Source organism: Ictalurus punctatus, chromosome 19 (assembly GCF_001660625.3).
Source record: "Ictalurus punctatus breed USDA103 chromosome 19, Coco_2.0, whole genome shotgun sequence".
NCBI classification, from domain to species: Eukaryota; Metazoa; Chordata; class Actinopteri; order Siluriformes; family Ictaluridae; genus Ictalurus; species Ictalurus punctatus.
This window is the reverse complement of record NC_030434.2, coordinates 9,475,078-9,500,720: the sequence shown is the minus strand read 5'-3', so window position 1 is coordinate 9,500,720 and position 25,643 is coordinate 9,475,078. Positions and strand designations below refer to the sequence as shown.

Genomic DNA, 25,643 nt, shown 5'->3' with positions numbered 1-25,643 from the left:
GTAAAAGCAAAGAGCTCTCCCAAGACCTTTGGACGTTGTAATGCTATGTGGAATGTCGTTCGTGTTGTTAACAGGTCCAGAATCATCTCATCACTGAATAATTAATCAGTAGACCAGCTGTGTATCCTCCAGCTATAGATATATCAGTATATAGGTGAAATAACCAGACCTGGCAACAAGTTTAATGCAATAAAAACTACTTTTATACAAATAATGTAAACGTTTTACATAAATTACTGGACACAGTCACAAATACTATTAGAAATGGCTCTGATAATGCACTAGAATATTGACAGTCCTTTACCAGTTTAACGCTAGCTCACTATATTGATGTTTTAAAATATTCTGAAGCATAACCAATTTATACAAAGCAATTTATGCATTCTCTGCAATTTTAAACAAGTTGTGATTAACATTGTAAAAGGTCTTTTTTTTTTTTTTTTAATGTACATTCAATGAAAGAAAAGAAAAAAAAGACTAACAAATGCACATACCTCCAGAGCGCACAGGTGTAAAATGTGTGCTGTGTGATCTGCTTTACCTGGTAGGAATGTGATCGGCTGTTTCTGAGAGTGATGACACTGATCTGATCATTACACTGAGGTGCTCACTTGGATGAACGGTAACGCAAAACCCATCTCACGCGACACACCGTTCTCACCCAGGTCATCTGATGTGTATCAAATTATGATCTTTGTCTGACAGCTGGTACGGGGTGCGATATATAGTTACATATAAACAGTTACATATAAGCAGAGAAGACATAGGAGGTGTAACTGTAACAGCACAATATAGAGGTTTCAGGTGCTGTACGACTCATAATATTTTTTTCTTCATGTTATCCAAGTATTATACCTGAAAATTTTCATTTTTCCCCCACAATTATCTGTAGTATAAACATGTCATTGTTGCTGCTTGTAAAAAAAAAAAAATAAATAAATAAAAAAAATCGTAACACTGTTTGTAAACAAAACAATAAGATTGTATAGAAAACACCCCAATGTCTAGTAGCCATAAAAGCAACAGCCATTTTATTTATTTATTTTGTTTGTTTGTTTATCATTAATAAGTGTAGAAACTGTATAGAAAACACCACAATGCCTTTTTGTGGTGAAAAAATGAATTTTTTTCATTGCCAGTTTTTTTGTTTGTTTGTTTGCTATCAATAAGTGTAAAAAGGAATGCAGTTTCTGGTGTGAATGTGCAAGTATGGACCCCTTTGGTGTTTGTAAACAAAACGTTATGCGCACCCAACCTGGTTGCCAAAAGATCCAAGTAGCCTAGCAACCTCACGTTATTCAGGAATCAGATTGAAGGTAGCTGCGCTGTTATCCACTTACTATTATGAATAAGTAGCCACTTATTATTATGGATTAGCACTAAAGCACTAAGCACTATTTGACTGAACTGGCACTTTCAAATGGTCTAATTCTAGCACGTCCTTATGGCTTGGTGTCCTGTCAGTGGCTAAATGGTGCTAAGCATTGACCTAGCCTGCGATGATTGTACAGGTATGCATGTCTGATAGCATTTATACTAGGGAGAAATTGAGAAGTGCTGCCAAAACAGACATCAAGCTGAACAAAGTTAGCCAGGCAACTCCTCAGTAAGAACATAGCCTAGATATCTAGCATTAGGGAGCTAGTTTCAACGATGTAGAATTTAGGATTGTTAAAGCAATATAAATTAGGCATGTTAGCTAACTAGCCTGGTAAACCTGTTAAATTCTTAGTTAGTACACTAACCTCACTGATATGGTGGTCAGCTACTGATTGATTGAGTTGTATGCTGTAAAAATGAAGGTGTTTATGTACACTTTTTTGATTATGACACCCAACAGCACAATGAACATTTGAGTTAGCAGCTCCTAAAGTCAGACAGCAACATTTATCAGTAATGCAAATGCTTGCTAATGCTTGGGGACTTGACTTCCTGAAAGGGTCTGTATGTTACAGCCCAGACTGAACAGATGTTTGATGATGATAATGAGGATGCCGAGAGAACATACAGAGCCTAAACACACGGATATTAAAGTACACAGAGTGACCTCGGAGCAGAGGATAACAGAGATGGCATTTGCTGATAGAGAACACCCACACAGTCCAATTATACACTCTGTTCCTGTTTTATCGCCTCATCTCTCTTTCTCCAGCACTCTAATCCCTTTTCTTTCTCTCACCCTTAAACACACATGGTCAAGAGTTTCACAAGTGTCTCGAAATGGAGTAGATGACCTGAAGTTAAAGTAAGTCAGCAGTGTCCTATTTACAGCTCTGCTGCTGAAGTAAGTTGCGGCAAGATTAATGTTCACAGTGGAGTCCTTGAGTTTGCAGTTTCTCATCACAAGTAGGCCGAACGTCCGGTTTTTCCACACTCATATGACTTCCAAACATCCAAAATGTCTGACGTGTGGCCTTTCAGACCTGCTTTAAGTCCTGAGATGGTGTTCCTATACCATTGATTTGAGACCAGATATGAAAACTACGAAACTGAGACACGTATTTGATTGGATTTGCATCTTCTTAGGTCATTTAAAAAAAGGTAGTTTGTTCCCAGTCAGCCTCATCCCACGGTGCATCGAAGGGTGACCTTTGACCTCACCTGATCCCGTTTAGGTCCACTGAGTAGGGCGAGAGATGACTGGATGCTTCATGGATTCCATCCTGTTCAGTCAACAAGGAGTGATTGTCTTTCTTGGCGAGATCACGACACGTCACATGTCATGATCAGACTGTCCTGTATACATGTTTGGGGAAGAGATTTTTTTTTTTTTTTTATATTTTGCCATAATAATAAGAATAGCTTACTTCATTAACTGATTAATACTACATATAAACTAACCTGCAGATGTGCCAGTGACAATATCATCATCAATCTGTTGTAGAAAAAGAACTAAAAATGTTCATCATTACACAGAGAGACAAATCTGAGTGAACACAATGTCATGTTCTCATTGTGTGGACTTTACACTGACATAATTATTAATGCAGCTAATTAATCCAATGCCTACTCCAAAAACTAATGCTAACCTTTACCTCAGTAAACCAAAGAAAAACTTTAGGCTGTGTCAATGTCCCCACAAGGTCAAATATGCTTAGATATTATAACTCTCAGGCTGAGATTTGGCGTCTGCCAAGATATTAAAAAACAAACTCCTGACTCAATAAATGTGTGAAGACACAACATCGCTGCATGCAAAGGAATCATTTCTGATATAAACTTTCCAACCGTCGTTTTGAGTGACCGGCTTTCACCAGACTAGTTTAAATGATGTTGTGGAAATCAGACCTTGGTGTTTGGATGAAGTCGGTGCTGTATTTACATTGCTGAGGTCAGCAGGTAAGCCAACATACACGCCGCCATAGTTCTTCCTCTTCTCATCATCCGGAGAGGCATCCTCAGTCCTAATGGCACAGACAAAGTGAATGCAGAAAAGGCATGGACAAAACATTGTGTGTTTATGTGCAGTTACATAATACAGTGTACACTGGGAAATAAGAAAATATACATCAGCCGATCAGCCATAACATTAAAACCACATGCCTATGTGTAGGTCCCCCTTTGTGCTACCAAAACAGCTCTGACGCATCTAACCATGGACTCCACAAGACCTCTGATCTTTTCCCCAGGTAAGCGACGCATTCATTTCACCCGGCCGTCCACATGATGTAAAAGATAACGTGATTCATCAGACCAGACCACCTTCTTCTATTGCTCCATGGTCCAGTTCTGATGCTCACGTGCCTATTGTAGGAGCTTTTGGTGGTGGACAGGGGTCAGCATGGACACTCTGACTGTTCTGCAGCTACCTATTGATGAAGTTGATATACGTGAACAAAACCACATCTTTTTCAATCATTTACTCAACAGAAATATCAAAAGATGTGAAATTCTTCTGTGGAAAAAGTAAGTACATCCTTGGCCTCTGAAGCCAGTATTACCTCCTTTAGCAGAAATAACTTCTTGTAGGCGTTTTGGATAATTATCCACGAGTCCCCGACATTGGCTTGCTGGAATTTTTGACCAATCTTTCATACAATATTCTTTCAGTTGCACGATGTTTGAGGGTTTTCTTGCATGCGTCGCCCATTTCAAATCTCCACAACATTTCAATAGGATTCAAATCCAGGCTTTGACTAGACAATTCCATAACCCTCAATTTCTTCTTTTGAGACATTCATTGGTGGATTTGCTCGTGCGCTTAGAATTTGCTCGTGTGCTTATCCTGTCGAAAGGTCCACTTTCGGTTCAACTTCAGCTTTTGGACAGATGGCTTCACATTATCTTCAGGCACTCTTTGATATGATGCAGAATTCATAGTTGAATCAATGAATGTAAGCTGTCCAGTCCCTGAGGCAGTGAAGCAAACCCCAAACCATTACATTTCCACCACCGTGCTTCACAGTTGGTATGAGGTGCTTCTCCTGAAAAGCTGTCTTTGGTCTGCGCCAAACATGTCTGCTGTTACTGTTGCCAAACAACTCCATCTTTGATTCGTCTGTCCAGAGCACATTATTCCAAAAGGCCTGGTCTTTGCCTGTATGCTCACTGGCAAACTGTAGTCTTGCAGAAGGCTTTTTCCTGGCACACCTTCCATGCAGGTCAAATTTGTACAATCTCCTATTGATTGTAGAAGCATGCAATAGACACTAACAGCTTACTAGCAGATCCTGTGATCTTGTGGGGTTCTTGGAGACTTCTTTTTAAATCACAGTCTGCTCTTGGGCTGAATTTACTGGGACGGCCAATCCTGGACAAACTGGCAGTCATTTGAAATCTGCACCATTTGTAGACGAGTTTCCTTCGTTTCCTATCTGGAATGATGTATTTCAAATAATTTGGAGATCTTTTTAAATCCCTTGCCAGACTCATAGGCACCCACAACCAGGCCTTAGTGAACTCTTTAGATCTTGGCATGATGACACCACACACCTCAATAGTAAAGGGAACACCAGACACTAGTTATGAGAGGGGTATAAATAAGACAGGTTCCACCTGCACTCCCTAAGCAGGTTCTAATCACCGGCACCCGATCTTCAACACCTGATTCTAATTATATGGATTTGAAGGTGTGATAAATGTAGGGGTGTACTTACTTTTTTCATGTGACTGATCTGTTTTTTGTTCATTTAAATTGTTTAAATGACTCCTAAAGTGTCAGCTTTATGTGTCATTTGATGACTGTATCAGCTTTATTAATAGGCACAGTTCGAAAAGATGATCGAATATTTGCTTGACCAAATATGTCCAAAAACCGAACAATTTCCATGGGGTGTACTTGTTTTTTCACATGACTTGTAGTTGAAGGTTTCCAGAGAAATAGGACATTTTGGACAAAAGTCCTACATCACCAAAGTCCTTCTGGAACACGATGTTAAATCTTTTAATACTTCTGTTATTATTACTGAAATATGCTTCAGTTCCTTCCTGGATTATTACTTTATATACACTGGGCTCCAAAAGTCTGAGACCACTAGTGACACTGCTTCTATTTTTCATGATTTTTTAAATTTAATACATTTTTGTTATAACAGATCATATTTATCAGGAATAAAGTTCATGAAAAGAAGAATCGTAGAAATATTTACATGAATGTATATTTTTGCTTTAAATAATAAGCTGGCACAGACCCCACAAAGTTCAGTAGAAGAGATAAAACTCTAGGAAAATGAGTTCTATTAAAGGTCAGTATCATAAAGTCGCTTAAATTTAAATACCGACCTAGAAATAGTGCAGAATCTTGAATATTGTATCAAATATTGAAACATTTCCTTTCTTTATTTCAGATGGTTAAGAAGAATTTTTTTTTTCTTTTTTTTCCAGTTTTAAATGAAAAGAGAAACTTCCAGCTTTCCAACGTGGTCTCGGATGTTCGGGGTCACTGCATGTGTGATCTGTAACAATATGTGATATTTTATTTTATAAAGGAACATCTGTAAAAGCAAATTCATTCAACGACTTGTCGCTCTAAATTGTCTTCTTTAAGGCAACATTTTGTTCACAATACAAACTGACGACACAAACCGACAGGGTGAACTAGATGGCATCATTTGGCGAAAAAATGAACAAACTGACTGTGCAAATTGCACCCAAATAATGTCTGGTGGAGAAGATCTTGAGAGTGGCCTCCTTCAGCTGGTGATTACAGATATTGCTGAGGGCAAGTGGCTCTTGATTTGATAGGACTTGTTTTGAAAGTCACTTCGTTAAAGGTTTCTACTCTCCCACTGAGAAGTGTGATTGGCTGTTGTCTGGGGTATGTGCAAGCACTGCATGCCATAAACTCTAAGGGCCCTATCAAGCCTGGAGAGAAGCAAAGCCATGTGTGTGTGTGGGCCTGATTCTTGGAACTGTTTAGAGAATAACAGCCTGGGCTCTATCCCCCCACTGCTTGAAGCTGAAGTACTGAGTTGATTGACGTGCGGTTCCAGGTAGCCTCAGGACCGACTGAGTCACACAAGTGGTTTCTAGTACGTTCTCCCACCTCCTCTGCATACCTCGATCATCGTTTCCGATGGAAAAGATGTTGATGCTGGGAGGGTGGAATGACAACTAAGCCCAAGTGTTTTTTAAATAGACACTGACTACATCCTAGAAGCATTTGTGAGGATGGAGTATACTCACTCGCCTTTGGCAGCTTCGGGTTGACCTGCGGAGAAACGACGAGACGTCACTTTTATTCATGTTCAAAGCACGTTACAGAATGGAGCAATAACTTTGGAGGGGTGTCATGAAAGACTGCACGGACTGTACTGTAAATACTATATGGCATCGTGATGGGACGTGTCGTCAGGCAGATTCTGCCTCTTGCCATTGAAAAGATGGAAAACACTGAACCAGTTCACTTTATATTAACCGGACGACGAGTCGTCATGTAGAACCTCAGTATGCGAGCTTGTATACGAGGCTGCCTTCACCAAGGGTGTGAAACGTAATACCGTTAAATATAATCCTATTGGGCAGGATTTACTCTTTAAAATGCGTGTAGATCACTGAACAATTCAAGTATGTAAACGTCAATCGTTTTTCCGTATCGCTTATCTTACACAGGGTCAAGGGGGAGCAGGGAGCCTATAACAGGGAAGGAGGGGGACACCCTGGACAGGGTGCGCAGGGCACATACACACACTATGGACAATTTGGAAATGTCAATCAATGCATGTATTTGGACTGGGGGAGGAAACCGGAGTACCTGGAGGAAACCCCTGAAGCACAGGGAGAACATGCAAGCTTCAGGCACACAGGGTATCGGGTGGAGGCATGATTCTAACCCCCAACCCTGGAGGTGTGAGATAAACGCGCTAACAACTAAGCCATCATCCCCCCAACATACAACAATAAAGTACCTAAATCCAGCAACCCAGTTTTGTAACTAAGCAATCTGGAGTAACTGCCTCTAGATTTGGCCATCATTTATTGTACACTCATTGATAAAGAACAGTTTTATTTGGTCATTAGCAAAGCCAGTTTCTGGAAAACTAACCAGGTCAGATTAACCAGTTTAAAACTAACCGCTCCAGTCCAAAGACATGCGTTGTAGGCTGACTTGCATCTCTAAATTGTCTGTAGTGTGTGAATGTGTGTGACCCGTGACCCTGTGTAGGATAAGCGCTACAGAAAATGGATGGATGGAAAACAAACCAGTTGAAATGAACCAGTTTACAGTTTCTAGCTCATATATAGATTACCTGGATGTGAGAAGGGGTTAAAAGTAATCTAAGGTAAATGGAGGGAGTGAGTGAGAAAGAAAGAATGAGTGAATGTGTGTGTGTGTGTGTGATTAGCCCTGTGAAGTAGCTTCAGGTTGAGGTAAACAAATTGATTGCTGTGTCTCCCAGCCACAAACACAGTTAATGAAATGTGTCCTATCATGATTACCTTTCTCAGTTCACATGCAGTGTCACATCATGGCCTTATTATGATATGGTTGTATCTGGGTCGAGATTAAATGGCAGTGATTGATGATGATCAATGCCCGAATAAACATAATGTTCCTAAGTAAAGTGTATAATGCAGTCCAGTAGCAGGCACTGGACAACAGCTAGCTGGACAGAGCACACGGATTCATTCATACTTATCATGTTTAATGTTGCATGTGCGTGTGTGTGTGTGGAACAGTATGAGTCATACTGAAGCACTACTCAGATTGCTGTGTTTCTCATGAGCAATGTACACATGTAGACATATACACAGACAAACAGATGCGAAACAAATGCTGCATTTGATTCATTCTCAATGCAATGACTGCAAAACACATGAATCATACCGTGTAATAGATAAAGTTATCTCTGCTGGAAACAAATGTGAAGAGTTTAAAAAAAAAAATGCTTCCATAAATCAGTGCATCCTTGGGATATCATTGAAGCATTCCCATTCAACAGTCACGGGATTTATCATCTTACACGGTGATGACAGCTGCGTGGGAATCCACACGGATAAAACGAGATCACACACACACACACTTACACAAACTTGAAGTCACTGAGGTGCACTTACCTCCAGCTGTGCTGGCTACAGAAGAATTTCCACAACCCATCGTTCGGAATGTGCACAATGGAGACACGAATATGAATAATAAAGACCAGAGTGTGAATGAGGGCCTGAGAGAGAATAAATGGATAAAATAATATACAAAGGATTTCTCCAGCAGGGACGGAGGGATGCGTGTGGACGTGAAGAGAGAAAATGAGTGAGTGAGGAGGAGGAGGAGAGGACAGAGAGACTGCCTCTGAGCTGCTGTGACTATTACAATTCCCTCCAGTCGCAGACAGAGCGAGAGAGAGAGAGAGAGAGCGAGAGACAGAGAGACAGAGAGAGAGCGAGAGAGAGCGCAGGATAGTAAATGGAGATGTAGGTAGAAGAGGTATTCCTCCACCTTGTCAGCATTGCCCAGGTAACAGTAATTCAGATTCGCTGTGTGCGCTATTGAAGGTAGATTTTAATAAGCTGATGAGATTTTAATTTACACACAGTCATTGCATTAAAAAGATTTACAGCCTGCAGGATTTTAAAAAGTTTTAATCACACTGACAATGCAGTTAGCAGCCTGACAGTTATTAGAAGAAAAAATGTAGAGCAAGACTTTGATTACGAGAAGCCAATCATGCTTTATATATATATATATATTTCAAGCTTCTCATCAGTTTCCCTGAAATCCATCTACAGTTTCCCAGCAAACCTTAAGGATGATAGCATGTGTGATAAACATCAAAGACAAACTTATTACACTTATATAAGATGTATAATCTTTACAGATCTTTATTGGAAAGGGTTTAAACAACGTTTTTCATGTTTGGAACAGTCCTTAAGATACGAACAGTGTACAGGTGGTAGGCAATTAAGGTCACAGTTACAATAACTTAGGACACTAAAGAGACCTTTCTACTGACTCTGAAAAACACCAGAAGAAAATGCCTAGGGTTCCTGCTCACCTGCGTGAACATGCCATAGACCTGCAGATGTGTCCAGAGCAATAAACTGTAATGTCTGTAATGTAAGACGCCTAAGACAGTGCTACAGGGAGACAGGAAGGACGGCTGATCATCGTTGCAGTGGCAAACCACGTGTAACCGTGTGTCCCCCCAGACGTGATCGAGAACTTGCAAATGCCTTGGTGGAAGAGTGGAGTAACATCTCACAGCAAGATCTGACCAATCTGGTGCAGTCCATGAGGATGAGATTTACTGTAATACTTAAAGCAGCTGGAGGAGACACCAGATACTGACTCTTACTTTTGATTATTCACCCCCCCCTCCCCCCTTGTTCAGGGACACATTATTACATTTCTGTTCATCAACTGTCTCTGAAACTTGTTCAGTTTATGTCTCAGTTGTTTAATGGTTTCATGTGAGTTTATACACACACACACACACATATACACACACACACACACACACACACACATATATACATATATATACATATACACATATACACACAAACATATATACATACACACATACACACACACACACATATACACACATATATATACACACACATACACACACACACGTATATATATATATATATATATATATATATATATATATATATATATATATATATATATATATATATATATATATATATATATATATATATATATATATATAACACACACACACACTGTGTGTAGTACGTATGTACTCATGCAATATACTGTTGGAAAGCTAAGAATCTTCTGATTCAATTGATGTAAACCATTTAAAATCAATGTCTTTGTCAGACCACCAGCATACAAACAAACAAATCCCAAATGGGGGCAACTCACCTTTGAAGCCACATAGCAGTCCACTGATCCAAAACATCCCAACAAAAATGCTCGTGACACTTGCAAAGGTCCAAACAATCCAATTATGTTAAAATATTTAGTCAAAAACACATTTTATATCAGTAAGTCTGCATGAACTGCTGCTGCATCGGTCCAAATGATCTCAGAAGACCACGCTGTTCTCCTTAACTCATCAGCATGCGACTGAACACACCTAATTGCTAGATCTCAAAAAATGGCCCCCAGGCTGTGATCTCAAAAAATGGCCCCCCTATCAAAAGACACCTCAGGTGAACCAATAGGAGCTTCCATGTCCTGTCTATAGGCTTCAAAATCTAATGAGAGTCTGTGCTGAAGAGATGCTCCTTCCCCCTTTCCTAAGTGAATAGTGTGAGCTGTATAATGGCAGTTGTGGAGATGACTTGTAGATCTTGTAGCCACTGATTGCTGGATGTGTGATATGTTCATTATAAGAAAAATCAAGAGTAGCAGCCTTTTTATCCTAGTTATGTGTACATAGTTACCAAGGGAGTTTTGGAGTCTCCAAAAGGTTTTGGTAAAAAAAAAAAAAAAAAAAAAGGACATACCCTTAGAAAAAACGTGTAAAATATCAATTTTATTTGGTACTATTATCAAATTTGAACTTGGACTAGGAAAGGCATCATGCTGAGGTCCAATTGTGTTTTCAAGCTAATAGCTCCCAGCTGTAGTCATCTGCATACAAAAAAAAAATAAATAAATAAATAAATAAAATCAGGCAGAAAAAAACCCTTCCGTGTGAGTGTGTTCAAACTTCTGTTACTCAATACCAGTAGCACTTCCAGTGGTTCTGATTTCTGTGTCCCTTTTCAAAAGAGACCAAAACCATGCATGTACTCCAAATGGTTCAAGAACAGCATACTTTGGGTATGCCTTGGATGGGAGTTTTAGGCTAATTTTACTGAAACGTCATGGAGATATATATATAAAAAAACATATCCACACACACACACTTAAGTAATAAATATGTAGGTATCCGTGTGGCCCCCCTGGACTGGAAAACCAGTGTGACGCAAAGTGCTTATGCCCAACCACTGTTTGCCTTTCCTATGTTAATTACTATAAATCTTTGGACAGGAAAGAGCAGACCTTAGCTCAGGACACTTCAATTAAGTATCGTATGCTTCTGGAGTTGCCAGTCCTGAAGAACATGAAGCTGTAGTACGTGCCACCAAAAACCCCCTCCACTTACCCAGCACATGCTCAACCAACTGACTCTTCCATGACCACCTCACATGTACCTCATCGTACAGCATTTTACTCAACAGTATATTTCGGTATATTACACTAAATTGACCCTAATGTGTGTTTGATACCCTGCAATGAACTGGATGTATTCCATCCGTCCATCTTCTACCGCTTACTCCTATTCAGGGGAAAAGCCTATCCCAGGGAGCATGGGGCACAAGGCGGGGTACACCCTGGACAGGGTGCCAGTCCATCGCAGGGCACAATCACACACCCATTCTAGCCTACCATGCATGACAGGACTGGGGGAGGAAACCAGAGTACCCGGAGGAGTACTCCCCGCAGCACGGGGAGAACATGCGGCACTCGAACCCCGTACCCTGGAGTGCTAACCACTAAGCCACCGTGCGCCCTTGGATGTATTCCTCACTAGCCCAACTAACTCACTCCTAAGAAAGCGTTTAATTCATTATAGGGTACTTATACTTATTTTTTCACACCTGCTTTCTGAATGGGGAGGAGGGGACCCACATATTGAAAACTGTTGTGGGTTTTTTGTCATCAAGTGAGGATATTTGTTTGGTTATTTATTGAAATTTGTGAGGACCACATTGTTATTTAATCCCTATAACATAGAATTGAGTGAGGGCGTACTTACTTTTTCCCATGGCTTTATTTGCAGCTTTCCACTAAGAGGGAAGCTGATCACTCTGGGGTATTGCTCTGTGACATCAACACTAGATCAGGAAATAGGGAATGATACAATTGTTTATCTTCGTAGGCTATTAAAAGTACGAGCCCTCTGTAATCACAGATGAGGTTCGTCCCACTGTATTCACTTGAGATCTGAAAGAAAACAAAAACAGCCTCAGAATCCTGATCTTGGCTGATGGGCGTGGAACCTGACGTGGTCCGCTGCTGTTGTAGCCTATCCACCATAACGACTGACGTGTTGTCCATTCTGAGATGCATTTCTGTGCACCACGGATGTAAGGAGTGGTTATTTGAGTTACAGTAGCCTTTGAGTTGTCAGCTCGAACACCAGTCTGGCCGTTCTTCATCGACAAGGTGTTTGCGCCTGAAGAACTGCTGCTCTCTGGATCATTTTTGCACCGTTCTGTGTGAACTAAAGCACAAAGTCACTGAGAATACATTTCTACCCAATTCTGCTTGATGTGAGCATTAACTGATGTTCTTGACCTGTATCTTGTACGACTTTCTGCATCATGCTGCTGCCACGTGATTGGCTGATTGGACATTTGTATGAATGAGCAGGTGTACAGGAGTTCCTATGAAAGTGGCACTGTAATTGACCTCTTTTGCTTCTTGGGAGTTTCCACAGCCTCCACATCTCCTCCCGGCTACAACTCCTCAGTAGGTGGAGCCGGATTTCCTAGCGCAAAGCAGACGCCTCCCAGATCTCCAGCTGGACTTCTAGTTCTTCCCCCATCATCACTTTTAGCTACAGGTGTTGGTTGCACTCACAAAGCACAAAAGGCGGCTGTGTGAATTCTTACATATCTGCTGTAAGGAAGCAATGCTGAATACTGGCCTGGAAGACCTAGACGTTAACCTGTGCAAATGTGTTCATAGGTTAGCACAAAACCACAACCATTACACATTCTTACTGCACGTCCACTCAGCCTGTTTTAAGCCTTTTGCTTATATTTCCCCCATGGGTCTCCTAACATTCTTTCTAAATTCCTAACGGGATGTGAATCTGCTCTGTAGAATACGTTTTTAAAAAACATATACAAACACAAAATTAAGACCAAAAAAACAAAACATACTTTTAATACATTTTTTCTTCACCATCATAAACACATTTACCAGCAAGTAAACTATACTCAGTGGCACATCTGCTCTCATAAATGACACAGAACATAAATGGGCTATTGTACAAAAAAAATAATAATCAGATAGTCACTATTGCAGTTCTTAATTCAGCTCGAATCACCACATGTATGATTATTATTACTCAGATTTGATTAAGGCACATTCTGGTCAAAAAAAAGGCAGAAAAGAAGCTTCACAACATGGCAACACACTCAGAAAAGTTTAGGATTCGGAATGTGACAGGAATTGGAGGGAGGAAGAGGGGGGAAAAAGCCAAAAACATTTAAGTCTGGTGAAAGTACAACATCATGTACTAAAAATACATTTACATTATTGACATGATTTGATAAGACGTGCAGTGCATGGCACGTTTGAGTCAGGGCACGTAATCACAAGTCAAATATAGTACCGCCTGATAAGAACAAAAACAACAACAAAACCCTCATTTACAATGAGTTTAATCAATCATCGACTACCTTCATCGACTACCTTCAACTCAACATACGTCCTGCCTTTCTGGGGTCTGGTGTGTGATGTCACTTTAAAAGAAACGAGACAGTTTAGAACTTTGGTCATCTCTAAAAACCTAAAAACGCCACACAGTTACAGTTCTGAGAATTGCACAGTTTTCACCACAGTCACAAAGGCCTTATTTAACTCACCTGTTTGTGTAATAATAAAAAGTAAACTCTTAATCTGAGCTAGTTGGAATAAACTACTTTTAAAAAAAAAAACAAAAAAACAAACAACAACAAAAAAAACCAACAACATATGGTAAGACATAACATTCAAACGTCCCCGACACAATCTAAGATCAAAACGTCTTCTTTAAATTTTATTACGACACACAACTACCTCTGTCTAGTTTTTCCATGTGTTTTGTGTTGTTGGTTCAAAATACGGGGGAAAAAAAAAAAAAAAAATAAAATAATTTCATGTGCCATAAACAGTAAGGGACACTATGTGCTGAAACACATGAATAAAAAGCAAAGGTGCTGTAAAAACATATGAAAAGCCAGTTAGTGAAATTTGGCACTTCAGACACTTAAACGTATGGTGAGCAGCTGTAATTTAAAAAAAAAAAAAGAAAAGAAAGAAAATAAAAACAAATAAAAACAAACAAAAAAATAATATTAATATATGTATATATATATATATATATATGAACGGTTATGGGACATGATGAGTGAAGACCCAGAGTCATCCCTCAGTTCAAAAGAAACCATTATTTGCTGGCTATTTACTATATGCTGGCAACTTGTGTTACAGCAAAACATAAAAACAAGAATAAGATCAACAACCCTCATCTAACGTCTTCTAGCAATGATACTAGCCTAACCCTGCGTTCCCAAAAGGGCAAAAGTGGACAAAGTCGTGGAAATCAACAACACAAACCGATGCCACGGAAACATAAAAGCGCTAACTGTAAAGGCATTACTCCGAGCAGACAGAAATGCTGAGCCATGAGACTATAGCGATACAAATTCCACAGGAAGTGACCTCAATGACCTTGCCTCAAGCTGGAAACATAGTGGCTATGAAACCGAAATGACAATAAATCCATTCTGTGTAAAAAATATATAAATATAATACTATTTGAATTTCATCTGCACAGGAAAGAATAATCTGATTATTACTGAAAACTGCAAAAACGGACACTACTTAGAATATTGGTCAGTGAAGAGCTGTGACGCGTCCGTACCGTAAAAGGCCAGGGCTTCAGCCATAACCAGTCTTTTTACTGCGTGGCCCAGCTCACTCGGGCTGTACTGATCCTGCCGCATACCGAAGAAAAGAAACAAGCTAGTCGTGGTAAATGTGAAAGGCTGCGCAAGTCCTCTGTATCTTTTCTTTCAAACACGTTCTTTCATCTGTAAGACCCGGTGAGGATTGGTAGCGTGGGTCTTCTGTGCTCTGGCCAGGGAGACGCGACACTAAAGATCCGTGACTTTGTTCTCCAGTGCGGCTGCGATCTGCTGCAGTCGAAGGGTCAGCTGCTTACTCTGAGCTGCGGGGTCGTCCTCTAGTGACGAGATGATCTGCGGAACAAAAAACACAGACTGAAAGTGAGATGGAACAGTGACTATTCCGCTGTTCTACGTTATACCCCAGTTCAAGGTTTACATCAATGCGCTCGTTCTAACGTGTGGCTATATTAACAGCGCAGACATGGCGACTTGCACGACGGACACTCCTTGTTAATGTTGAGGTGATCAGAATTCTGTGAGGAGAAGTTTATTTATTTATTGGCAGGGCTTTCTAACCGTCAGACCCCTTGAGGACAGAGGAGTTTGCGTGTCCCCGTTTCTCTGTGAAACGGGCCGCATTTTTTCATCTTATTAACTCCGAGAGGGACAGAAACCAAGTTGTTGCAATATTCGCTAACAAACTATAAAGAGATGACACGTCATTCTTAAATAATTAATAAACTGCCATTCTTGGTAAACTGCTATGGCTTAAGAGGGATAAAATAAAGGGGGCGGGAGAGAGAGTGTCTTGATTATTTTGCCATAACAGCACGCCCGATTGCGTTTTATTCCCTACTTTAAAAGAAAACGCTGTTCTGAATAGACCTGGAGTGAAACTTACTCCATCGTAGTACTTGCTGGCATACTGATACAGCTGGTGCAGGGCAACCTGGGTGTTCAACTTGTCTGTGTGGGACTGAGCAAACAGATAGAGGGTGATGTAAGTCACAGAGCAGTGCCAAGCTCTCTGCAATACGTATACAGATTCTCATACGCATGCATGCACGCGCGCGCACACACTCACCCGTGAGATCTCAGCCAGGTGTGTGTTCATGTCCTGGTCGCTCACTGGCACCATCTGACGGATGCCTTTATAATAACTGCAGGATTGACACAGACAGTATATATAAACAGATATATCGATATGAAAACAGAGACAATCGGACGTTTGGGGGTGGGAGGAGCCAGGTTTAACAAGCAAATTATTCACAACATCCTTTGGAATAAAATCAGGACATCCACTCACTCTTCGACCATCTTCTTATATGTAGGAATCTCTTTTGCATAGAGAAGCTTGTTGCTTGGAGACTCCTAAGAGGGAAAATGGGGGGGGGGGGGGGGGGGGGGCAGTGAAAGAGAATAAGTGAAAGATAATACTTATGCACAGAAACGCTATTGTTCAGCTCCACTGCTTTAATAAACACTTCCCTGCTGCTGACACTCACCGGGGTCAGCTTGTGCTCGGTCTTAGTGCAGGCATCCATGAAGGTCTGGGCGATGACGGACAGCGAGGCATCCACTACCTCAGTTACGTGCACGTCAAAGATGAAGTGGGGGTTTTTCAGGATGTTAACCCAGAATCTCAGGGGCAAACTACACACAAACAAACACACACACACAAGTACATCAACAAACCATCACATATCATATCCACAAACCATCACATACCTTACATTTGATGGTGCAGTGGCAGGATGCTGCTGTCCCTAAATCTAAATCTACATCAACATTTGTGCAAAGCTGCTTTGTCACAATGTCTATAAAATTGCATACTGCTAATTGAGCACTAATTTAGACCGGTTTGTTCACAGAGAAACACTACGGAGTGTCACGTCTACTTCGGGAATCCTCTCCACTTCACAGATCAGATCAAAAACACCATACTAGACTGACAGTATAACACTAATAGAAATAGTCACTAATGCTAACATCGTGAAAACATTCGTGAACCAAGAATTGACGCTTTGGTCTTAGGGTCAAAATGGATGTGTGAAATTCCCTGGCAACAATCCATAAATGAATACATTTTTTATTAAATCAGAAAATATTTCACTGATTGATCAGTGTGGCGGCGAGGGCGAGGGCATGGAAACGTGCCAGCTGTGAATGGGAGAAGTGCTGGCTGCTAAGAAGATCAGAGTGGAAAGGGGGGTGATGTTTTGAACAGCACTTGTTTGTTTTGTTATTTTTAGGAAGAGGGAGAATGGCAGGAGAGCTGTGAGTGCTGTGAAGCTGATTTACGGTTAGTGGGACATTGTGAATGCTGTTGTATGGACCTGTTGGTCTTCCATATGTGGATGGTTTCCTCGTCTACGTTGTCATGTTTGTGTGCTTGCTCGTCCAGGAAGTCGAAGAAGTACTTGACAGCTGGAGGGACCGTGGCCCCCGAACACAACACGCTGCGGAAGAAATCATCGACGAACTGCTGCAACGTGCCCTGTAAAACACACACACACGCGCGCACACTTTAATCTTCACATCTTTTCAGCGGTCTGAATCGCTGCCTCACAGACATTTTGCAGTTACTGTTTCTGCACCAAACAAAATTTGAGAAAGATTTATGTTCAGTTATTTCACATCTAGTAAATCTTTGGTTCATTATCTACAGTACGTCCATTCTTGTTAAAATTGTTTTGTTTTTTTAATTTGCCAGTGATTACATACTACATTTTGTTGTCTATTTAACATCTACCATAGTTGTAAATACTAATCCTACAGTATATGGCCTTAACTAAAGTATCTGTATGCATTCATTCAGCTTAACCAACTAAATCACACTGTTTTATTTTTACCTTCATGGACAGCAGCCTGGTCAGGTAGATTTCAGTGATGGTTTTAATGGGGGCCTTGTCCTTCATGCTGCCCCTCTTGGACTTCACTTCATCCAGCTCCTCTGCGGGCCGCACCAGGTGGAACACTTTATCATCCTCCAGCAGAGCACTTCCTGAAAAGCAAAGCAGTTCATATGCAGTACGTTTAAATGTACCGTATGGTGGCCTATACAATCTAATACATAGACACACACTAAGAAGCTCCCTGGACACAAAAATAAGTCGATTACTGGTTACGTTCTCCCTCGCTTTAATAACAGCACCCATATCCTGGTCCCGGTGGATCCAGAGCCTGCACTGGGAATGCTGAGCGAGATGGAAATACACCTGCATGGAATACCAGACCATCACAGGAGGCCTCTCTTGAGACAGTTCCTGTCAATTCAGTTTATAGTGTTTCACTCGCTGTTCCAAATAGCCCAGCATTTTCAAAAGGATTAAGGTCAGATGATTCTCGAGCCTCAGCTCAGGTTCCTGTCGGAGTGAAGTTTCACATTGTCTCCCAGTGTCCGCATGGGTTTCCTCCAGGTTCTGTTGTTTCCTCCCACCTTGCAAAAAACATACCAGTAGGTTCACGGTCTTTGATAAATTGGCCCTAGGTGTGAATGAGTGTCTCATCCAGAGTGTATTCCCGCCTCATGTCCAGGGTTCTCTGGATAGACTCCGGTTCCTCTGCAACCCTGACCAAGATAGATTGTTTACCAAGGATGGAGGACTGAATGATCATCGATTCTGCTTTAGTGATTGTGGCCTGGTGTTCCATCACGCTTGTTGAACAAGTAAAAATATACTCGTCATCCTGGAATGTGGGAGTGTTACTAATGTGTTCTGCTTGGACATGAAGCACAAACTCAGAGTCTCGCCAACAACGGATGATCCGGTTTCATGCCAAATTACATACGCCCAGGCGTGACACTGTACAATAAATCCTTTTATTGCTGGATACAACGAATTTTTTGTATTTTTATACTTCGGTACTAATCAAATGTTTACCAAAGCTTACATATTCCATTTATATGATCATGACCAATGATAACTCTTGCTGTATCATGGTTATATATATATTTTTTTTGCATGTCAAAAAAGGCAAACCCACTTTCTTCATGGCTCTCCTGGTTCTGGTCGAAAGACTGTTGAGTGTGAAGAACTCTTGACAGAACGAGAGTGGCATTGTCTCGCACCTAAGGAAAAAAAAACAAAAAAACATTCCGATATAACACAACCAGTACAAACCGACTGACAGTAATGCAGTAAGCACTCGAATGATTTCAGGTGTGACTTTGGCTGTATTGCTATTGTTAGCCGCAACAATTAACAGGCGCATTACAATAATGAGCAGGCACACAATAATGTGTAAGTGCACAGTTAAGTAATTCCCCTGCCTTCAGCATCCTACTATTGAAGAATTTAATTAATTGAATATGTTCATTATAACGTGTACTTTCAGAGTCAATATGGGGAAACACTTCCAAGAAGAATTAAACACCGGAAGATTTCTACTTGAACTAGTAGACTAAGAATGTATCTTTCATATTAGTTTGTGTTATAGAACAGTTTTAGTTTAATACCCACATTGTAATGTGCCAAAGTGTTGAGACGTTTCCACCTGCCCTCCTTCTGAGATGTTAAATCCATATCAGACAGGATCTGCCCTGTTGAGCCGGGACGCCATTCTGCAGAAAAGAGGGAATATACATACATCACACTTCGACATCCTAGACTACGCAGTTAATATAAAATATAATGCACTTTTCATTTTGAGGGGTGTTTACTTTACTTTAATTGTGCGAGTGTTAGTTGTGTGGAAACATACCCAGGGCGACACTCTCGACGGTAGGTCTCTGGGAATAAGGAAGGTTCCGGTAAACCTGTTCAATGATTTTCTCTTTCACCTGTGAGATAGTGTCACAGTTCAACACTTTCACCGGGCTGACATCAGGACCCTCGCCATGGACCAGCACCTGCAGAGTCTGAGACGATTGAGCAGAAGTCAAGCACCTCTTCCTAAATATACAGTAGGAGTACTGTATAGGTAGGAATAACTGACGACAGGCCGTTGAATTATTTGGGGGGGTTGGGGGATCGAATGGACACCCGAGATGATAATGCGACCACAACGCAAAGTGGAGTGTGCATTATTTTTCTAATAATTCAATGGACTGGAGTCAGTTATTCCGCTTATTCCACAGTTACCACACATGAAGACACTGTTCAGATGTTCACAGCATCGTTTTTGAACTAGTAATTGAGGATTTAGCCATTGATATGCAGTTATTAGAGAGAGAGAGAGAGAGAGAGAGAGAGAGAGAGAGAGAGAGAGAGAGAGAGAGAGAGAGAGAGAGAGAGCGAGAGAGAGCATATTTTGTTAGACCTGTGTGCTGTGGTGGACAGTAGGCTAACTTTTCCATTATTTCAGTTAACTTGAAGTGATATAGAACTATAATGTGGTCAGGACCTGCCTGGAACTACTTTTGCTTTGTATAACTTCAAAAAATGATTGCACTCCTTAGAACGTCTGTTCAACCAATCAGAATCATGTATTAACTGTGCTGTGGTATAAATATATGACTAAATTTATGTTGAGTCACTTTGACCTAGGACATTTTGAATTTAATATACAAGACAAAAAAAAACAAAAAAAAAAAGCAATGGGGCATGTTATAGGACGATGATTAATGATGGGGTGGTATGTAGTTTGACATGAAGCAGAGTTACTGCGAACCTCGAAGTGTTTCATTCCTCTTATTTAATAACATTTTGCTAATGTTGTGGATCATCAGTGAGAGAAGTTATACCTGTTATCACTTTCCAACAGCTACACATAGTCCTTTCCTCACCAGCCTCTGTTTCGGACAGAAAATCATGCCAGTCCTATGTGGTGGATAGTGACAGTGGTCTGACATGGATCTACTCACCAGGAAACAGTACTCCACATCATCTCCCAGCAGCCCTGTGTCATTCAGAGTGTACTTGGCCCTCTTCAGCCTGGCGTCCACTGGGCCTTTATCTACCTGGTGCTTAATAGCTTTAAAAAGCTTGTAGAGTGGCTCACCAGCTGAGTCCTAACAACACAAATAAGTATGTACACATAAGTGAGCTGCTGGAATTACCAAGCCCTGACAGACTGAGCTGCTCACTAAAATGCAGCTTACCTTGAGGAACTGGTAGAGGCAAATGGACATCCAATTGCATAGCATCCTCTCAACTACGGTCTCTGATCTACAGACAGGATACAGAAAAATGGATGAGTTTATAGGAAACGGTCCAGGTCCTTACTCAGTCCGTGCTGGAAGAGCTGGTGTCTTACCTGCGGAGCATCAGTTTGGGGTTTTTGCTGTGCACATGTTCCTCCATCAGCTCCAGCAGGAGTGTTCTCATGATGTCCGTGTAGTACTCCAGCTTCCCATGCAGGGCCACTGTCAGCAACGAGGCGAAGTACACCTTATTTCTGGCATTAAACTCTTGCCGGCTCTCCAGGGTACGGATGAACTGTGGAACAGTCAGAGGAAGTAAATACAAAGCATACGTTCTACTGAAATCAGAAATATAGCCAACAGCCATGTTTTATATGAGATCTGAAGAATTTGCGTTAGGCTGGCATGAGGTCTCGGAGAGCGTTCACATATAGTCTCCATTTGAACTGAACCCTGGTGCAGTTTCCTCTTTGGTGTGGTTCATTTAGGAAGGTGAGAACACCGCACTCTGATGTGGACCTAAGCAACCTGTCTGAGAGCGTCTGAGCGAGCAGGCCTTAATCCAGATCCATGCAAACTTCAACTGCAGTGAGAAAGCTATCCAACCCTGAATTGACCCAAGTACAGGAAGTGAACAAATATACCATATACTTTGAGCCGCAGGCAGCATTTATTATAGACTCAAGCTGCTAAACATGGGTCACGAGGTGCAATGGGACAGAGCTGAAATGCTTCAGAAATGCCATGTGTTCTGGATGTTTGATCAGATGAACAAAGAGAAAATAAGCAGTGGATGGAATACGCATCGTTTTAGACCCATTATTTATATAATTATCAAATGTAATCTATCGAGCACCACTCTGTGTTCGGCATGCTTGGGTCATTTTTGTGATTTGTATATGCACTCGGGAAAAAGGGGGAACTTCCAAATTTCCGTCACCATATTTCTGACCAATAGATGAAAGAATTTTTACAAGGATTTTTTTTTCAGCCATACATGCTTCTTCAACCAACACCCCCCCCCCCTTTTTTTTTTTACTCAGCTGAATAATATGCAGTGTGAAATCAAATCAAACCTAGGAGCTTACAAAATCAAAAAGCATCAATTTTTTATTTCTGATTCAGACTCCTCAAATTTAGTAACAGGTCTGAAAGTGCCCAGAGTTAATACAGTCCGCATGCCAAAGGCTTACTACTAGTGGATTTCCTGCTGTGTTGGTCCTTGTTGTTACATACTGAAGGACACTTTTAGCATGTGGTCTGCGGAATGCGAAAGTCTGTTTCAGAATCAAAATCGCACATAAGCCCTTATGAAAGTAATCAACCAGTATTCATTCTCTCTCTGGTGAGACTCGGGTAGTAGTCTCTTTTTCTGTAACATTTCAATTGAACCTTCGAAGAGACTTTAAAATGCCTCTTTGTGTAGGAGTTATATGTAATTAAATCGGCTATGCTTCGGATACTAAAAGGCTTGGAGTGCCTCGTGGTTTCTGTGGTCGCCATGGTTTCGGTCTACAAGCTAAAAGCATGTGTTTGATCAGGAAACATAAGTGTACTTTAGTCAATTAGGCAGAGACATACATTGATGAGGAAGGTCTTGCTGTTGAGCAGGTTGGAGAACTGATTTAGTGCCTGGTCCACGGTGGCCCGGCGGGTTTCTGGGATGTCCAGTTTGCCAGTGATCATCACGTCATTGGCGCCGTCTTTAGAGGGAAGGAAAAAGACCCGATTCGTGTAATTCTTGTAGTCCAAGAAGGGAATCCGGGCCTCGCTCAGATCGCTGGTGTGGTCTTCCATCTCAATCATCAGATCTGAGACAGGGAGAGACAGAATGTGTGTGTGTGTAAAAGTACATACAATTTTTTATTTTATTTTTTTTACTAAGGTTAACTTTTTTGTATTATTAAATTGCTTGTAAAGGAAATGAATGTGATATGAACCAGCTATTATCATTTAGCAGAAACATTGCTTTGTGAATAAATGGAGGCAAGAAGTTCTTCAAAAGTGCAGGGTATTCCTTTCCTGTTTTCTCTGTGCAAGAATGAAACGTAGGGATGGAAATTAGGGTTACTTCTCAATTTTATCTGCAGCTATTTTATAATAATATCCTTTATTAAAATGTGAACAGACTATAACGTGCCGAGTAGATGTGAACGGAAAATTTATTTTCCTAGAACTGTGGTAAATGTTATTGTGCAAAAAGAACACTGGCCAAGGTGATGACTCTCGAAACGGTCACTGGATGAACGATGCGATATTGAGGAAGAGCCTTCAATGCCCAAACGCACACCCTAGTGTGTGCACCATAAGTACCCTAAAGTGTGTGCTAGAGCGCGGTTTTGTTTTCCCATTAGTGCCGCAAAGTGGGAACAGCACCAGTTAAGTTCTCAACATAAGATATAATGGAACAAGTTTTCACTATTTCTGCCCTGGCAGGTGGGGTTTAACTCACTACTGTTTCACAAACTTTCAGTTTTGCCATCTCTCTTACACCAGCATTGTTATTATCACTATTATGGCATGCTATGAATCTACATTGGCATGAAGCACATGTGGCATTCACATAAATTAACAACTTGGTGTTTTTTTTTTTTTTTTTGGTAAATCCTAGCTCTCTGCCCTTGCAGTCTTATTACTGTAAATATTTTGCTTCGCACTGTTAGATGTGTTAAAATAGTAATCGCTCACTTAATCTTCTAGACTTCTGCTTATCCATTCTGGAAAAGAATGAAAAGATCCAGATCTGGCTGGGGATAACCACCAAAATTCTGTGATTGCACACCTGTGAACTCTTTTTTACAGCGATCCCGCACACTCTCCTCCAGACTGTCCAATTGGTGCTTCACCTTTTCGTACTCTCTCTCTGCTTGCTGGCTCTTTCTCCTACAAAATAAAAAAAATAATAATAATAATACACACACACGCACTGTAAGAGAACAGAACCTTTTCACTGCAATAACACAGTAAAGAGATGTGTAATCTTATTTACCTATAGCAGTACACAGACACCGCAATGAACAGCAGCATGGGCAGGATGACCGCAGGGATGATGATGTATAGTGGAACCTCACTCTTCTTCTCGTAACGTACGGTGCCCACGTTGAACTCGGCTTGGCCGAACATAATCTGAGGTGTGTATAAAAAAATGTTTGTTTGTTTTTTTTTTTAAAAAGAGGACGAAACAGACAAAAAGTCTAAAACCATGAACACTTGAATGAAATCCAGAGCTCACCACCAGGTCCAAAGTCTCCGAACTGGTGTCTCTGCGCTGGCGCCTGGAGCGAGCTTTGGGAGGCGTGGACGGGGCCTCGAGGAACAGCTTATCGTCGTGCAGGACGGTCACGACGCACTGCTTGTCTCCAACAAACGCCTGTGCCTCTTGAGCAGTCATGGCCTTGGAGAGACCTTGACCCTGCGTTTCACATACACACACAGCACTAACTCAATAGAACAAATGAGTACAACAGTTCTCTTAGAAACAAGCTTAATTATCTTCGATTTAGTTTATCGTGATCTTATAATAGGAAACACTACATCTAATTCATTATCCCAAGGTAGTCCATCTTACTAAGATGCAATTTTCTACAGTGAACAGATTGTAGAACTGTAAATGAAACATACACGTTGCTTTGATGCAGAGAAACAAACACTGATGTCCAATTCTAGATAATCATCTCGAATCTGATTCTAATAATCCGGTCCAATTTACATCACAAGTTCTAATAAATCTGCTCACAAACCGTGACGCTGTGAATAGAATTGTCTGTCGGCTTGTACCGAGTTGTACAGAGTGTCGCGCTTACATGAACGATAATGATGCTTCCTGCACTGATGGATTTGTCGACCATCTTCTCGAACACGGGATTGGAGTGGTACTCGAACTCGGTCAGGTTCTCCTGAATGTTGTCGAGCTCGAGGACGGTCCTTAAAGACTGATCCTCAAGACTCACGTTCACGGCTGGAGAGAGGAACTCTAGGACGGTTTCGTTCTTACTAATAACCTTCCGCACAAACTGAGAGATGGAGAAGAAAAAGGCAGTGAAAACTTCGCTTTGGACTAGAAATAAAGAATTTCAATGATTTGTGAAGACGCTTTAACGGTTTTAGTTTAAATACAAATCGATTACTACAAGAAAATCAGGATATATACAGTATAATAAAACAACATTAAAGAGAGAAGCCAATCTTATCTACAACAATGGGGGAAAAAATAAAAAAGTTATATATAGAATTTTTTGGAAATGTAAAATCACCTCAGCATTGCTGGGATGCAAGTTGAACTCGTCAGCAGAGGGCAGCACTCTCATAACGGCTCTCTGAACCAGATCAAATCCTGTTCCCACCACTGAGATCTTACGGCCTCCGCTGAAATCAACACATGCACAATAATGCAGCCAGATCTCGTGTGTGTGTGTGTGTGTGTGTGTGTGTGTGTGTGTGTGTGTGTTCTTATTCACTGTGCTGCACTTTTCAATCAATCTTGTCCTACACTACTGCTGTATTTCCTACAATTCCTGTAGTCCTGCATACACAA

The 25,643-nt window shown here is 41.0% G+C and overlaps 2 protein-coding genes across 6 annotated transcripts in view; both read right to left on the bottom strand.

Annotated features, from left to right (window-relative positions):
- Positions 1-186: 186 nt before the first annotated feature.
- On the bottom strand, positions 187-8,743 carry si:dkey-261e22.4 (overexpressed in colon carcinoma 1 protein homolog). The gene is made up of 5 exons (XM_017493724.3): positions 8,497-8,743; positions 6,625-6,649; positions 3,323-3,404; positions 2,842-2,892; positions 187-2,736 (listed from the first exon to the last, which is right to left on the bottom strand). Exons 1-5 carry the CDS (start codon positions 8,534-8,536, stop codon positions 2,704-2,706), a joined length of 231 nt encoding a protein of 76 aa, XP_017349213.1. The 5' UTR covers positions 8,537-8,743; the 3' UTR covers positions 187-2,703.
- Positions 8,744-13,265: 4,522 nt separating this feature from the next.
- Positions 13,266-25,643, bottom strand: part of plxnb2a.1 (plexin b2a, tandem duplicate 1) — a 118,655-nt gene continuing 106,277 nt past the window's right edge. For 4 of the 5 annotated variants that reach the window (XM_053688440.1, XM_053688441.1, XM_053688439.1 and 1 more), the window contains 19 exons: positions 25,363-25,474; positions 24,913-25,122; positions 24,342-24,521; positions 24,099-24,235; positions 23,892-23,992; positions 22,691-22,920; positions 21,223-21,404; positions 21,068-21,134; positions 20,831-20,977; positions 19,729-19,885; positions 19,488-19,588; positions 19,012-19,096; positions 17,877-18,028; positions 17,361-17,521; positions 16,530-16,677; positions 16,331-16,395; positions 16,109-16,184; positions 15,926-16,000; positions 13,266-15,375 (listed from right to left, as the gene is read on the bottom strand). In XM_053688440.1, the coding sequence (XP_053544415.1) occupies positions 15,271-15,375; positions 15,926-16,000; positions 16,109-16,184; positions 16,331-16,395; positions 16,530-16,677; positions 17,361-17,521; positions 17,877-18,028; positions 19,012-19,096; positions 19,488-19,588; positions 19,729-19,885; positions 20,831-20,977; positions 21,068-21,134; positions 21,223-21,404; positions 22,691-22,920; positions 23,892-23,992; positions 24,099-24,235; positions 24,342-24,521; positions 24,913-25,122; positions 25,363-25,474 (2,491 nt within the window). In that variant the 3' untranslated portion in view covers positions 13,266-15,270. Of the gene's footprint in view, positions 15,376-15,925; positions 16,001-16,108; positions 16,185-16,330; positions 16,396-16,529; positions 16,678-17,360; positions 17,522-17,876; positions 18,029-19,011; positions 19,097-19,487; positions 19,589-19,728; positions 19,886-20,710; positions 20,978-21,067; positions 21,135-21,222; positions 21,405-22,690; positions 22,921-23,891; positions 23,993-24,098; positions 24,236-24,341; positions 24,522-24,912; positions 25,123-25,362; positions 25,475-25,643 lie in introns of those variants that run through there. The other variant, XM_053688443.1, reaches the window with a different exon arrangement.